We start from the raw sequence: 16,164 nt of genomic DNA, 5'->3' as shown, positions 1-16,164 counted from the left end.
TAAAATTTGTTATTTGGAATTTTCAGTTTTTTTTACTCAATTAGTGACTTGAGCTCGACTCGACTTACCTTCCATCTATGTGTCTCTGTTTATATAGTTCGCATGGCACGATATTGAATGTTCTAGAACAAATATAGGAAATTCACTTCCTAATAGAGACAGCGCCAAAATTCTCGAATACTCAGAGACCTTCATTTTTGTTATTAAAACCGTGTAACGGTCGGCAGATTTGTCGCAAATCCAGAGTCCTTAATTCGACGTCCATTCAGCAGCCATTACGATACCTGTAAAACTCTCTTCCTTATTGCATGGGGAAGCAGTATTGCAGATTCTTAATTTCAGAATTTGTCTTTCGAATTCGACAAAACTTTCTGCGAACACCGGTACTGATGTTGCAGCGATGTTTTCTGGCTACAAACTTTAGCTATTTGTAATTTGTTGATAACAATGTTTCAAAACCGGCATTTTTTAAACCTTAGTTTTGAAACAGATCAACCGCATTTAACCATTTTGATTTCACAATTCAGGGCGGTTATTAAAAATAATAATTTACAGAATTCACACGCATATATTTTAGATAATATTTTTATTTCTTACAGGATTGCAATATTTCAGAATGTACGAAAATTCTTACTAATAGTAACAAAATTATAGTTTTATAATCTTGATTTATGAAAAATAAATGGCACTTAGTAGTTTTCGTTTATTTTTCTGTTCTTTCTATTTTTTTAAATTGACTTTTCCCAGTTTAGCAGCAAATAGTTAGTTTTACTATTACAACAGACTCTCAACTATTTGGCTTCCACCTATCCGACTTAATGAAAAATCACTATCCTTAATAAAATGTGAAATAACTTACTTTACCAAGGTATGCAATGCACCAACTGGTATTTTCAAACCTCGAATTCGCGTGCTAATGAACTAACTATAAAGTGAGCTTAAGTGGTTTTGTTAAGATTGTGTTTTATTAATTTTAAACTATTATCTTTTACTACCAATTGGTCGTAAATATTGTTTATACTTAATTTTAGTTGAATCATTTAGATATAACCATGTCCATGATTTCGTTAAGTATCAGACATTGAAGCCGTGATATTTTAAGTTTCTTTAATATGCTCTTTTCATTGCATATAGGGAACTTTCCAAAGGAAACTAGTCCGATGACGTCACTAGACGTCACAAAAACACAAATATGGGTTCATCCGTCTTCTAAATTTCGGGTGTTGTAACGCCATTTTTTATTCATCTTATAAACTACATTGTTTCCTTCTTTTGTAGTTTTTTAAAACTTTTATTTTTAAACTACCCTTTCATATAGCAAATGTTATGAATATGTACAGCATATAAGAAATATTTATAAAATATTGGCCTGTACTGCAAGAATAGAAAAAATGATTAAAAGGTGGTTTTAGTATTAAAAGAGTGTTTTTAATAGCACTTAAACGGTAAGTAGAAGGTGAGCGTTTATAGAGCTTTAATCTACCTTCTTAGTTGTCCGGCCTGCGCAGCTGCCGTTCAGGCTAATAATTGATAGTCCCTTGCAATTCAAATGAACAACGTCTTTTAAAGCAAGCAAGATCGTTTGAAAAAACATTAAAAATAATTTCAGAATTCATAATCAATCTTTAAAAAGACGACATGCAATCACTACATACTCACCCTATATTGAACTGTTTTAGGAATTTTCTTGGCTGCCCTTTTCTTGAGCCTAGAGCTATGTACGTGGAACAAAAACCAGCAAGAGGAATGGATCTTATTCCGCATTTGCCAGTTTGCCGGAATCTCTCTCCTATGTAAAACTTGGTGAGTCCAATCTCTGCGACAAGAATGGCCTTTCCTTCTTCCACGGAATCCAATAACTTGATGGTGTCCGATACTTCGTAGCGTTTAACTCGCAGCCAAATAGGTCTTAAGGATGTGTTATTCAATTTCTAACAAAAAATAAATCTTACTTTGAATTAAAAAGAAATAATGTACTTAAATTTCTTATATTTTCTAATCCTCCAGCGGGAATAGTTATATTTTCACACATTAAATGAAAGAGAAATAAGGTTAGTCCCAAGATATGCATTTTTCTATTTCAATTGTTTTCGAATAATAACGATAACAATAAATAACAAAATGCGTAAATTTTTGTTTTGTAAAACTTGAGGGCTAAGTCCTTCTAACTGGCAAGGAACAAGTATCTCTGACTTGAAATTTCTATATAGCTTAGAAGTTAAATTATGCAGATTTAAGATATTAAATAACTTAAATAAAGATAAAAAAACATATAAGGATGGTACTTGCAAATTACAAATCGTCTCACAATTTGAGAAAGCAATAGAGAATCAAATCTCAATAATTCCCCGAGTTACAATAAAAGCGATTCTTTCTTTATAATATGAGTAGCCGAACTTTGGAATTTTAAAAATATACGGGTCTTTTTACTGAAATTGGGACACAGAACCTCCTCTGACAGATGACTTTCTCTGATAGAATATTAGAAGAAAACTAAATCAAAGAATTTGGATTGATTAGCTGTTGTTGAGTGAAATAAGAGTGAAAACAGCCACTAATTTTGTGAGAATCTTTTAAACAGATTAAACTTACAATAAAATGATTGCAGAAAGTTTTAGAGTAATAGAAATTTATCATAAAAAATTATTATAATTAATATATAAATAAAAGATTTTCAAATAAGCCAGTGAAACAGTTTTCCAACTGCGCAATTATTTTTCTGTAATGACTAAATGCGTTTGATTTAGAATCGTCATATCATCTGGAAACATATGCCTTTGATTAAAATCGCAGTGCCATCAGAGCATTAAATTACATGGCATGCACTCAGCATCATAGATATTTGACAAAATAACTGCCTCATTACGTACTGAGCTTGTTTAGAACACAAATCAATATTAATTTTATCGCTTTTTTTTATTAAACGGCTCATTACAGCTAACTGCTTTGTACCATATTTCTCTTGACATACGGAACCATCTATTACAGTAGTCAAAACATTCTGAGATTTAGAATAATATTTCTAAAGCCAAATACCAATGATGTCTCACTTTCATTTGGTTGTCACTTTATATAAAATCATGTTTGTATGATTCTCCGTTGATAACTCATCATTATCATTCTGTTTACTGGTCTAAAGTTACTTAAGTTGGTACAAGATTATCAATTCTTATTTATTTTATTACATTGATGTCCAAAAATTAAGCATTATTCCTTGAATGCGAAAAACAGGCGAGTAAATATTGGTAAAGTGTTTTAAAAATAATTTGTGGAAGATCATCGTCTGAAATTGAACCTTCATGAAAAGATTTCAGTTGACGTTTTCCTGAACAGAACATTTCTTTGAAAAGGGAAATATCCCATGCATACTGTGGCCTATGCATTCAATTTATCTGAATCCCATCAAACATATGCTAGGAAACATGCTCTAGGGACAACTTGAAGCCTTAAGCCTCCAACAACCTCATTCCCAGAGCTAAATAGAGATCTTAATGATGTTTAGAATCCTTTGAGCCCACAAATTATCCTCAGTACCATAACAAATATGGGAATTCATTGTTTTTCAGTCAGTAAAGTGAGAATGTTTTGTATGCTCAGTTTAAATTGTTTTTTCGATAATAAAAATGAATATAATCGTCTTTTTGCATTATTTTCTTATTTTATAGACCTTTTGCACTCTCGCCTCAATTCTTCAGCAATTCTAACTAACGTAAGAGTTCCTTTATTATTCATGTAACCGTCAATTAAGCCTAATTTTTAGACATCAGTGTACTCTTTAGGGAAATGAAAAAAACATACCGACAAACACATTAAAGGAAAAGAATTCGCATAAGTTTTTATTTCTACTGTAGAATCGCTCATAACATCTTCCAGAGTCTCGTATCTGGGCTTGAATTTGTTGGATGCAAAGTTGGAGGTGATGTTGCCCTGATATGTGTTCACAAATATGATGCAAGTCATGAGCCAAACACTCTGGATGAAGCGGAAACTGCGACTGTTCCAAATGTGGCGTAGGTACCAACTGCGTTTGGCTCCAAAATCTAAAATAATAATAATAATAAATGGGTTCTGAGTTCAATAAAATCCACCCTGAAAAGTTTATGAATTACAGCATCTCAATAAGTAAAAAAAAAAAGAAACATGCGGACAAAACTTGTTTTAATAAAGGTATGTAAAGCTATTATCCTTTTAATTAAAAAATATAACTTGTCTAAATTTTAGATTTTATTGGTCTGTAGCAACAAAAGCATCCAAACTGTAGTAGTATGATTCACAAACCTGGTATCTTATATTTAATCAAATATACTAAGATCGAAGCTCATTTTTTTGTTATTTTCTAGTTACTTCCGATTTATCTGTAATATTTCAGATGAAATAATTAAAAAAAATGAAAAGAGATAAATTTGAAATTGCTGTAAACTCGATTGCATAGACGAAAAAACAATTTTGATTCTTCTTAGTTGGCCAAGAAAAAAATTACAATGTCAATTAAAAAATTGACATAAATACAAATAAAACACTTACAAACAAGGTGAAATACACGGATATTTCATTTTCCTAAATAATAGCAAATTGGAAACATGTAATGTCAAACGAAATTAAATGAAACATCGAATATAACGCCAAACACATTTATCAGACTATAAGAACAATTTGTTAATCCAGCGAATGGTAGGAATAAAGTTAATGCTCATTTGATTCCGCCTTGATAGGTGTTTCGACATGAAGAGAACTTTGATCCTGGAAGTTGCTTCTATTATAAAAAAGAAATATTGACTACAAGTGAAATAAAAATTAAATGTGTTACCACATAAACTATTTGAAGCTTTGCTTGAAATCTTGACTTTAACTGACTTTAGCTGACAACCACAACCCGCGTGAGTTAGGTTTAGTAATAGTTGACCGGATATTTTGAATCTTAATGAAAAATTGATTGCTATAAAAGTAGTCTTCGAATTATTTGATGCCAAAATTTTGAGAACATTTAAAATCTTATAGCAATGCATCTCAACTTTGCAAACCAAAGTCTTCAAATTTTTTTTCGATACCTGCCGAAAATGTAACTAAAATAAAATAGAAAAATTTGGATTATGCTTCTCTGAACATCAGATTGCTGACAAATATAAAAAAAAATATTGAAAGAAAAGACTGAAGACTTTTTTCATGTAAATTGGTCCACGAAGATGTGCCATTTCATTATCAAAACGATTGATAATAAAGATTAAAAACCATATTCCTGCCCAGTTATTTTTCTAATATAATAAATTTTCAGTATCTGGGATTATTAAAGTTTGATCATATTCTTGATTTCTCCAAATCATAAGTAATTTTACGTAAGTGTTTACACTTTTGATTTAATACAAGCAGAACAATCGGGAAATCGTCATTCGAAATGACAGTTAAAATCTTTTTTCTGCGATACACTTATGGGCAGGGCTCAAATACTTGACATTTTCTGTTGGTAATTAAATTGCGGAAGTTCGCTTCGTTATAGAATGGAACATTTTTTAAGTTAGAGACATTTTTATGAATATATTACAATTTGGAATTTAACCGAAATAATATATGATATAAAAGATGAAATAGCAAATCGAAGACACATTTTTTTCTAGTGTAAACAGAAAGAAATACGAATTAGAATTAGTGAATTTAGTAAAGAATGCATTCATCTTAAACGATAAAAGTGAAAATATAAAAAAATTTATTTATTTAAAAATGAAATTTCTGAAGAAAATTTGCTCAAGACATGAACGCTTCTATTAATTTTTTCTCGTAGTATGATTCGTTTTAAAGTAATCACTTAAATAATTTTTATTAAATAAACAGAAATAATCGAATTCTTATTTGCAAAATTAAACCTTTGGATATGCTTGATTTTCTGTGTTTGAAAAAAGTATTCACAGCAAATGAATTTTGTATACTGGTCCACGAATTTCTATCGATAAGGCTATACGAGTTAATAATAACATATTGCATCCTGTAATCGGGTAATTTTTATTTCATTAATATTTTTAAGGCTTTAAAGTCCTTCCGTTTTGTTATAGAAATGGTTTTTATCTAAAAGCTAAGTGTTCTTAAAATGCCACTTACCTTTCCCAAATAATGACATCGTAAACAGCCAGAAGTATCTGAGAAAACTTTGGATTTTTCCTTTTTCACAAGGATATGGCAGAAGAGATTGTATTAAAAACACCACTGTGGTCGCAAAAATGATAGCTGACAAGAATAATAACCATACCTAATAAAAACATTAGTTAAACTTTAAATTTTAATTATAAAATGTTTTTCATGTATATTATAAATAAAAATCATTATACTAAATGCCAAAAATTAATAAGTGGAAACATTTTTAATATAAGTTAAAATATTTTATTTTTGAGATTAAAGCATATGAGATGTATGCAAATGAATTCAATGATATGTGAGGAAAATTCATCAGTTGAAATTTTTGAATTAGCAAAAATGTTCATTTTCAAAACATAGAAAAAAAAAAGAAAAAAAATATGCAACAGCCATGTTATCACTGTCAAATTCTTAAACATCTGTTGGAATATTCTCTCAGAAATCTTTACGAACATGAAAATTAATAGCATGCAATATATTACTGGAAAGAAGTTTCGAGAATTTCCATCGTTTTGTTTTTAAATGAATTTTTATGATTTATACATTCATGCTAGAAATATCTCAAGTAATATTGACCTGAATTATTTTTATTATAGTTATTTTTTATATTAATTTTTATTTAATTATAGTTATTAGTACAGATTTTTATTAGCTATAGTATAGATTTTATTTTAATTATAGTTATTTATTTAATGATTTAGAGCCCAATAATTTTTTCCAGTAATATCATAATTTTTCTTAGTATTTTTAATTTCTATTTTCTATAAGTTGTAGTTTGATTGCTTTCAAACTCACTTATTTAAATGAGTCTTTGTAAAAATGAATAACAATGAGATTAGGATTAAGAAACTGTTGGGAAAAATAATAAGCTGTGTTTATCGATTTAATAAGTCGTGGAAGCTTTTTTTTTTAATTCAGTGTAAATTAATTTCGTATAACGACTCATTTGAGGTTTCCAAGAATATGCGGCATGCTCAGTATTTTTTTCACAAATTTGTTCTTTGAAACCAAAACAAATAGGTAGTAGTTACAATTATGCGCACGAATTAATGCATAAAAATTAAATTATTGAGTATCTAAAGAAAATAAAAGCTTTTTACTAATAATATTAACGGAAGCAGAAGCATATCTCTTAGGAATTTCTAAAAGTTCTTACTTCAGCTGAAAAGACCCGAAATACAACGAAAGGATTCTGGCCAGCAGAGGTTAAACCTGTTGCCATCGCCAGCTCAGAAAAATCTAGAGATGAAAGAAATTGAACAGCACTTCCTCTGCCTTCATCAATCAAGAATGGTCCCAGTATGTCTGTTTCCTGAAGTAAAAAGAATGGATTAATGCACAGAAAATGTCTTTTGATTATTAAAAATAGATTTAAATGGAGATAGCCAAATCTGCGGAAGAGCATTACATAGGATATTTTACTACAGCATGAACAAATGACTGGTTGCTCAAAACTTAATTAGAATTTTGCAGAAATTTTGTTTCACAAACGAACGTCATCTGGTGATAGATGTTATATGAGAATTTAAATTAAAATAACAATAATACCACCATTTTTTATCTATTATCACATTGATTTCCTGTTCCTACTCTCTTTAAGAACAATTGTCTGAAAAAACCAATCAAGTACTAGAGGAGATTTCTTGGAAGGTTCAAGGTTCATGCCTGAATATCTGGATGGAAGAGTTATAAAGTTTCTTTGGAAACAATTTTCTTAGAATATTCGAATCAACAATAGATCCATAAATTGCAGCATAGTGGATAGCACCTCGTTAGGATCTTCTTCCGTTTCAATAAAAACGTTCTTCAGTATTAAAATGGGACACTTGGGCGAAGATTAAATAGACTAAATAATTTCATACGCTGACAGATATAGTTACCAGATTTGTAACACCCAGAATACTTTTTATAAAGAAAAGAAAACTCTGGTGCGATATTAAAGTAGATAATGCTGAGGATATGACACAATTGCTCACCAGACATTGAATAAATAATCAGATGTGCACGTCTGACTACGTTTCATTGGGCCACTTAACAATATCTGGTGAACGATATTTCCGAATATAAACCATCTCTGTATTTACTGTGATTATCTGAAATGCATCGAGTACATTTTAGCATATTTATATGTATCCACTATCTGATAATATCAGATATGTTTTACAACTCGTGTGCAGCTGACTACAATGTATTTCATTAATGTATCTATATTAAGATTAATAATCCGCTTATTATTTACGCTTGTTTCCTTTTCACGTTCTTTGCACAATAGTGATGACTCTTGCGATCCAGTATTATTTTGTGATTCAGATTCATCTTCAAGCATTCTACTCCCATTTGAAATTTGCACATGATGCAATGAAACATTCTCCGTATGATGACAATATTCATAGTAAATAAGAGTTTCTCAAGAATTTTATCGAGGGAATCGGTATTAATCTGCCATGGAGCAACCATGGATGTTCAGTCTAAATGGATGGGCGAAAAAAAATGAAATGGCGTAGATTCTTTATTAGTGTGATGTTGAGTGAACATAAATAGCAACACACAAATTGACAGAACTTCTAATCTGTAGAATTAATTAAAATTTATTTTTAATTACAAGCGTTCATTTCCCTAAGTAAGGCATTTAGACTTATACTTTCAATTACATTCATATAATAGGATAGAAAATTATATGAAAATACTTTGATTTATGAGTAACCTTATAAAAAAACAAATTTAAAAAATCAATCTTTATACGGCTCTCATAGTGTAAAAATGGCAGCTAAGGAAATGTTTCTCTTAAAAACAAGAATTCCTGATTCTTTTAGTACAGGCTGAGGCAAAAAAGAAAAAAAGAACCTTGGACAAAATTAATGCATTATAGAATAGAAGTTAACTAATTTCTTTTTAATTTGTGTCCATTTCTTTTTGTCTAACACTTCAATTGTAAAATATTTTATAGCATATATCTTAGTTTAGGTATTGTTTTTTGGCTTTTGTACTATGTCAAGCAAAATATTTCCAATTTTAGAGTTGTTTAAGCAAGGAAAACGACAGTGTGAAATCGTCCAGTTGCTTACTATTCCTCGGCAAGCAATGTCTAATGCAATCTGTATTTTCAAAGATCTTGGCAATGATGGTCGATGTCCAGGAAGTGGACGAAAACGTACGATGAGCACTTTCAATAGCCGTAAGGCCATCAAAAAGTGAGTTCAACAAAATCCGAGGTTTCCCATGAGAAATATCTCTCGTGAATCGAGAATAAGTAACAGATCAGTGCGGCGAATGGTAAAAAAAAGAGCTTGGACTGAAGCCTTACAAGTTCCAAAAAGTTCAGCTTCTCACTGAAGAAAAAAACTCTCGAGGCTCCAAAGACGCAGAAAATTTTGAGTTTTGCGCAAGTCAGCATTGGGAGTGATTACTTTTCTCTAATGAGAAGTTCTTTACCGTCTAACAAGCTCATAACTCCCAGAACGATGGGATCTGGTTTGTAGACCTCCAAGCACCTCGACAGTTGTTGAACATCGCCAACATCCAAAATCGGTCATGGTCTGGGGCGGAATTCGCTCAAGCGGCAAAACAGTTCTGGAGTTTTCTGGATGAGGGCGTTAAAAGGATTCAAAATGTGTACCAGTGGGCCATTCTAGAAACTGTTGTATTTCCGTGGCCCAAAACGCACTTCGGCAATGTAAAGTGAACTTTTCAAAAGGACTCCGCACGAGTTCACAAGACCAAAAGGCACAAAAATAGTGCAAGGCGAATTTTCCGGACGTGATATCATCTGGAGAGTGGCCTCAATACTTACTGAATTGCAATCCCATGGATTACAGTGTAAGGTACATTGGAGTCTAGAACATGCACTAAATCACATAAAAAGTTGGGCTCTCTAAAGCAATCGCTTCGGCGAGAATAGAATAAATTAAAGGTAGAAGACTTGCGGCCCATTGCTGAAATTTTCAATAAGCGTTTGCGCCTCTGCATCGCTGCAAAAGGCGGCCACTTTGAAACCAATTAACTTTAATCATTAGTCAAAGCCTACTCTTATTATTATTTGTTATATTTTGTTAATTTATTTAATTCTTAAAAAGTTATATGAAAAATTGTTTGTCCGTATTTTTCTGCAGCACCCGGTATTTCATTCATTGACTCAAATAATATAATACATAATTATTTATATTAGTAAAAGCCTTTCCCCAATTGGAAATACAGTGAAATTCCCATTTATGGAAGTTCTTTTCATCGAAAATTTTCATATATCAAACTTTCTTCAGAAATCTTCGATTTTCAATAGAAAAACAGCTTCTGTATATCGAATAAAATCTCTACGTGTCGAAAAAAAAATGTCGGCTTAAAGTATTATGTATTCTCAAAGCATGACCACTGATTTCATTCATAAAAAAATAAAGAATTAAATAAAACTCTTCCACAAATTTTAATTACAAAAGATATTTTTGGAAAATTGGAAATCTTTTACAAAATGGCAATACTAGATAGCAAACAAATACAAATACTAGATAGCTATACATTATTTTTATCTTCTATTTTATAATTACCTTGCCTGAAATGGAATATTTACTTCAGTTGCAGTTTAGCTTTAGATTCCTTATACTAAGCCTTCTCCTTAACCTCCTTTTTTTAATAAATGTTTTTGATGGTTAAATTATTTTAAGTCTTTTCTTAACCCTAGGAAATCACTTATGAAAAATTGCTAAAAAACGATGTACAATATTTGTTTCAGTATATTGAAATTCTTAGATCTTGAAATTTTTCAGGAATTTCCAAATTTTATATACAGAGATTTGAGTGTATTCGCATATATTTAATACTTTAAAAATTACCTATCAGACGCTATTAACGTAAGCTTCCTGCATATTATAAACACATTAAACATGCTGCAATAACAAATATCCTATAAATAAACATAAACATCCTGCATATTATTTCGGCAATATATATGATTCTGGCGTTTGAAAACTTTTGGCATTTGTTTTTCTTCGAATTTCATTTACATAAATGTAGCTGTAAAATTATTTTATTGACTAATAATGTTCTTCAATCGATCTTATTTCGACATTTATATAAGACAATTATTTTTTCAATTTAATGTAAAACACTATTAAAGCATCAACATCCTTTTTAATTTTATCTAAAATTCAATTTTCGAGAATGAATTTATAGCAAAAGTGCATTGATGATGCCAACAGTGAAAATATTCCTCCTACTTTCTAATTTCTTTACGGTTGCCCAATTGTAATTTATAAACTAATAACTGTATACCAAAAGGGAGAGTTTTTCTCATTCCAACTTACGTTTCTTAGAGCTGATCCAACCATTCCAGTCCACTTTTTATCAGGGCCCAACACACCGTACGCTTTTATCATCTGCAGTTCGTAACTAGGAAAAAGAAAACATTGTCAAACACATGTTATGCGTTTATATGAAATGACGACACTTTCAGAAGACGCTGCTAATTTATCGTTTGATTTCCTACTTTTAATAAATTAATATCACAATATATAATTAATTAATCACAAAAAAACGCGAGAATATCGTTTGGTGTTTTCGAACCTTTTAATTTCGCACTATTGTAATGCGCAACTCAAGTTTATTCTTTAATGACCTTTTGTATACTTATACTTTTCGTATACTTTAATGACCTTTGTATAACAGCACTTTTTCGACTCTATAACAGCACTGTTATGAATTGTAAGTGTCTCTAAAAGAATCTGTAAATATGTTGTAAATATTAGAATATAATTTTAATTTCAACTGTACTATATTTATTGGATTTTACCACACATACAGTAGCTTTCAAAATATTCCAGTAATAGCAAACTTGTGATCGAATGACTTGTTATTACTTATCTGTAACTTTCAATACGGAAATATAAACAACAGCACAACAATTGTTCAAATATTGATTATAAGTTAACTTGAAATTGGTTTTATAAATTATTATAATGAATTAAAATGATTTTTAGTTGTAAGGAATTATAACTTAATTTTAGTTACAATGAAATTATTATAATTAATTTGCTTTGTTGAGTGTACTCAAATTTCAATTCAAAATTAGTTAAGGATTTCAAGAAGTATTTGATGATTTATTTATCTATATAGTGAAATTCAGTATAGAGCGCCAGATTATAATTTACCTGCAAATTTTTCAATAAATTAGTAAAAACCATCATTTTACCATATTTTGTAATTCCTTCTCTAGAAATATATCTGATTATAACGATTCCAAAAATCACAAATTTTTCTACTGTTGCCTTTATATTATTTTCCACTGATTTTGTTGCTCTTACTGTTATTGCCCTTTTATAAAGTAATATAAAGGATGTGTATAATTAACACCCTCAAAGCCCTCTACAGCCATCACTATTCATCAGAAAAGTGTGCTATTCATCTAAAATTTCATGGATCACGTAATAAGGAATGGAAAAAAAGTGAATAACAACAATTAATTCCAAAATGGCAATAATAATTTGCCGCGTATTATCATGGAACCACAATGTACAAATGAACTCTTTCTCGTCGCTATACAGTAATATTACTTAATAATCTTCTTACAGAAACTGGACTGGTCAGAAAATTTGAAATTCTATCCTCTTCAGTTTGAACAGAAATCTCCTTTACTACTTCTGTAGATATGAATTTTCTTTCTCTTCCACGTTGAAAAGATAACGATTCCCTCTATTCAAATGTTCTGAATCTGGAAGTAATGACATGGCCTTTTCAAAATTACAAATTTCATAGAGGACTAGAGTAAAATCAATGTTTTGATGAAAACAAAGTAATTAACTATGAATGACCTTGTAAAAAGTAAGACAGTTTTGAATAACGTTTACACTAGCAACAAGTTCTTGGATGATGTTTTTTTTTGATTTTGTAACACCTTCTAAAGGAAGTAAGAACACTTCTCAAATAGAGTATTGTTCAACATTTTTTCGTTTTGATTTAAAATTTAAGGATTTAAAGGAAGGATTAAGGATGGAAGTTAAAGAATATCAATACTTTTTAAATACAGTTGATTAGAGCATACGATCATTTTATGAGAGGATAATGATACATTTCGAAAATTCCCCTTAACTATCAACTTATTCTCATTTATTGAGGCTAAATTTGGTTATTACACACAGGACTATTTATGAATAAGGTATCTTTTTTTAAATTACAGCCTCTCGAAAAATATTTTTGAAATATTGTTAATTTCTCGGTTGACGTGCTGCCCCTGGATATTTGTGCAGTGATTCTTGGCAAGTGAAAATGTGTTGCTAATGCAATCAAGCTATGTAGAAAGCAATTAGAGCATTTCTTACTCAAAAATCTTCGTCTGCTTCATTCCGCTGTAGAGTTCGATGAGCACTCCCTTGGCTGAATCCAAGCTATAGTTGGCATCAAACTGTATCCATGGAGCCCACTGAAAATTCATAAGTATGATAATCTCTATGTATGACAAAGATGAATGTGAGCGTGTTGGCGCTGAACAAGCTAGACTTTAAACTGGATTTACCAAATTTGGCGTATACTTACTTACTGGCGTTTATATGTACTTCGGCGATTTTTTGAAAGATTAATAAGAATTTTAATTAGTTAAAAATTTAGAAGCAAAATTTTAAAGTTTTTTCACCTTAATTTATAGAAATATAAAAGCACAGAAATTATTTAAAAATTCAAAAAATTGTTTTTTTAATGATGTAAAGTTTATTGTGCAAATTGTTCTGAATTTTGTCAATTTTTCAAAGACATTTTTTTTTTGCCTAATTTTCAACTATAGAATTTATTATTGAATTTTAAATCAAACTGCTATCATTGTTTGATAAATATTTAATTGATTCTTTACATTTTTAATTGGATGATTTTTTTATAATTGTTAAAAGCTAATAAAAAAGAATTCTGCTTAATATCTGCGTGATTTACACAAGAAAAACGAAAGTGAAATTATATTATTTCGAAAGTTAGAGGGTACATGAACCGGACATTTAAGTTTTTAATAGCACTACGATGTCGTGGGATTTTGCTTCATTGGGATTGTTCATATACACAATTAATAATACGTATGAAAAACCGTTGAAATAAAACGGCTTTAATGTCAGACTCAATTTAATGGTTGAAGTTTTTTCTTAGGGAATTATGAATGTGAGACTACGTATTAAAGATTCAACTAAAAGTTAACAGAATCAGTATTCCCTGCGAATCAATTGGTCGCAATAGACGGCTTGTCATATTAAAGAAAAGATTTTCACGATTTAAGATATCTGTTTGATATCCAATCAAAGATCTCCTTCCAGGAAGCGATGATGTTATACATCTCAGCTTAAGGGCTTCAAATGCAAATTCATCAACAATGATTTTTCATATCAAACATTTGATTTTTCAATATATAAGATGTCCACCCTAATTTTGATCCAATAATTAATTTCTAAACCTGAAAATGCTATATATCTTTTTATCTTTTATCTTTATATATCTTTTTTCGCTTAGGAAAATTTACTTCCAGATTTAAAAAAAAAAAATAGATTTTTGCTATGTAACTATTTTAGACGATTTAAGACCATTCCAATGGATATTTAAAGCAAGTTTAGCCAATAAATGCACAATGCTTCCTCGAAATGGCCTTTTGATTGTATAAAGTAATGAAATTAAAATTTCATAACTGATTTAGTTATGATCGCAGCAAAAGTGTGGAGCGTTACTTGTTTAAAGGGGCAGTGAGCATTGGAATAAGCCATGGAATTTTATTTTTATAGTTCCGTCATCAAAATATATGTTTATATTCAGCTAAAATATTATGATAAAATATGTATATATATGTATGTATATAGCTCAATCAAATGAATTTTTGAAGGGCGTAGAGAAAAAAAAGTACATCTTAATGACTTTTCTCAAAATGATATTGTAATTAGATTGAAATATCTTTGAAATGTTCCAGGGTCTTGGTTTCTGGAGAAATTAAATAGAATTGATAATAAAGATTTCGGCTAAACATTAATAGAAAAAAAGGTATACGAGTGAATATTTTTTAGATAGTTAAAAGTCAATTTTAGTACAGAAACAAATTCTTATGAAAATTCAGTAAGTATGTATGAGTATGTATGTTGACAAGATATCTCTATCAGCTGAATTTTCGCCACTTTTAAATTCTATTTAATTATATATTTTAAAAAAATCTTCTATTACTTCTGATTACTTGCTTTAATCTTTATTAATAACGCTGCCTGGTTCTTAAGTCTGTGAAGGTGACTTTTATTATTATTATTATTGTTTTTGTCAGTAGATGAGTTTCCACTTTGGAAATGGTACTCTAATTAATTGGTTAATATTTTCTACTTTTTCATGTTTTGGAATAAAATAACAACTTGCTCTCTTCCATAATATTCCTGATTTTGATAAGACGAACTAGTTTTTTTGTTTTCCACACTGTTTCATTCAGAGATTTTCCTGGTTGTTGAATTGCGTTACAAAAAACAAAACAACCCCCTCCCCCCCCCCTCTGATTTTTAGAACATAGCGTTGCATGAGAAAGTTGCGTAATTCTAAATATTGGCTTTTACTTTCTGAATTACTTTTAGCGAAACCGTATTGCATAGATGCAATACTTTATATTAGATGAAAAAGATGAAGTTAATTGATAATTGATGAAGATAATTGAGGATGGTATAGAAGAAGTTAATAATCAAAATAACAGTTTCTTCGACAGTCAAAACCACAGAGGGTGAATATATCTAGGATATCCTATACATTTGGTCTCATACACAATGAATATAGATATGAAATTAAGAATACTATATGAAATGAAAGATCTGCATCATAGAAATATATGTCGTATGAATTACAAAAGGTTTGTAATACTTTTGTTCATGAAAAAAATAGTAAAAATGTTTCAAAATCTACCTGTGATACTGCAATGCGAACAGTCCTCATTTTGGAACTTCACTTCTAAGTTTACTGTTCAGAAGTTTAAAAATTTAGTTTGCATTACTGAAGATAATAGTTAAGAAGATCCCCTCCCAATACCGAACACCCCCCCCCCAAAAAAAAAATCCAGTAACAAAT

The 16,164-nt window shown here is 30.0% G+C and overlaps 1 protein-coding gene across 1 annotated transcript; it reads right to left on the bottom strand.

Moving 5' to 3' along the window:
• Window positions 1-1,655: 1,655 nt before the first annotated feature.
• LOC129980751 (probable glutamate receptor) lies at window positions 1,656-16,095 on the bottom strand. The gene is made up of 7 exons (XM_056091133.1): window positions 16,003-16,095; window positions 13,428-13,528; window positions 11,418-11,502; window positions 7,280-7,435; window positions 6,091-6,238; window positions 3,799-4,040; window positions 1,656-1,931 (listed from the first exon to the last, which is right to left on the bottom strand). Exons 1-7 carry the CDS (start codon window positions 16,030-16,032, stop codon window positions 1,656-1,658), a joined length of 1,038 nt encoding a protein of 345 aa, XP_055947108.1. The 5' UTR covers window positions 16,033-16,095.
• Window positions 16,096-16,164: the final 69 nt, after the last annotated feature.

Source organism: Argiope bruennichi, chromosome 8 (genome assembly GCF_947563725.1).
Source record: "Argiope bruennichi chromosome 8, qqArgBrue1.1, whole genome shotgun sequence".
Lineage (NCBI taxonomy): Eukaryota > Metazoa > Arthropoda > Arachnida > Araneae > Araneidae > Argiope > Argiope bruennichi.
This window is presented reverse-complemented; position numbering and strand designations above follow the sequence as displayed.

Excerpts from the sequence above, each read along its gene's own strand:
- LOC129980751 (XM_056091133.1), bottom strand. The coding sequence starts at position 16,032 with ATGAGGACTGTTCGCATTGCAGTATCACAG. Across the intron at positions 13,529-16,002 it reads TTCGCATTGCAGTATCACAG|TGGGCTCCATGGATACAGTT; the intron begins GTAGATTTTGAA and ends ATGAATTTTCAG. Across the intron at positions 1,932-3,798 it reads TTCCTTTAATGTGTTTGTCG|AAATTGAATAACACATCCTT; the intron begins GTATGTTTTTTT and ends ATTTTTTGTTAG.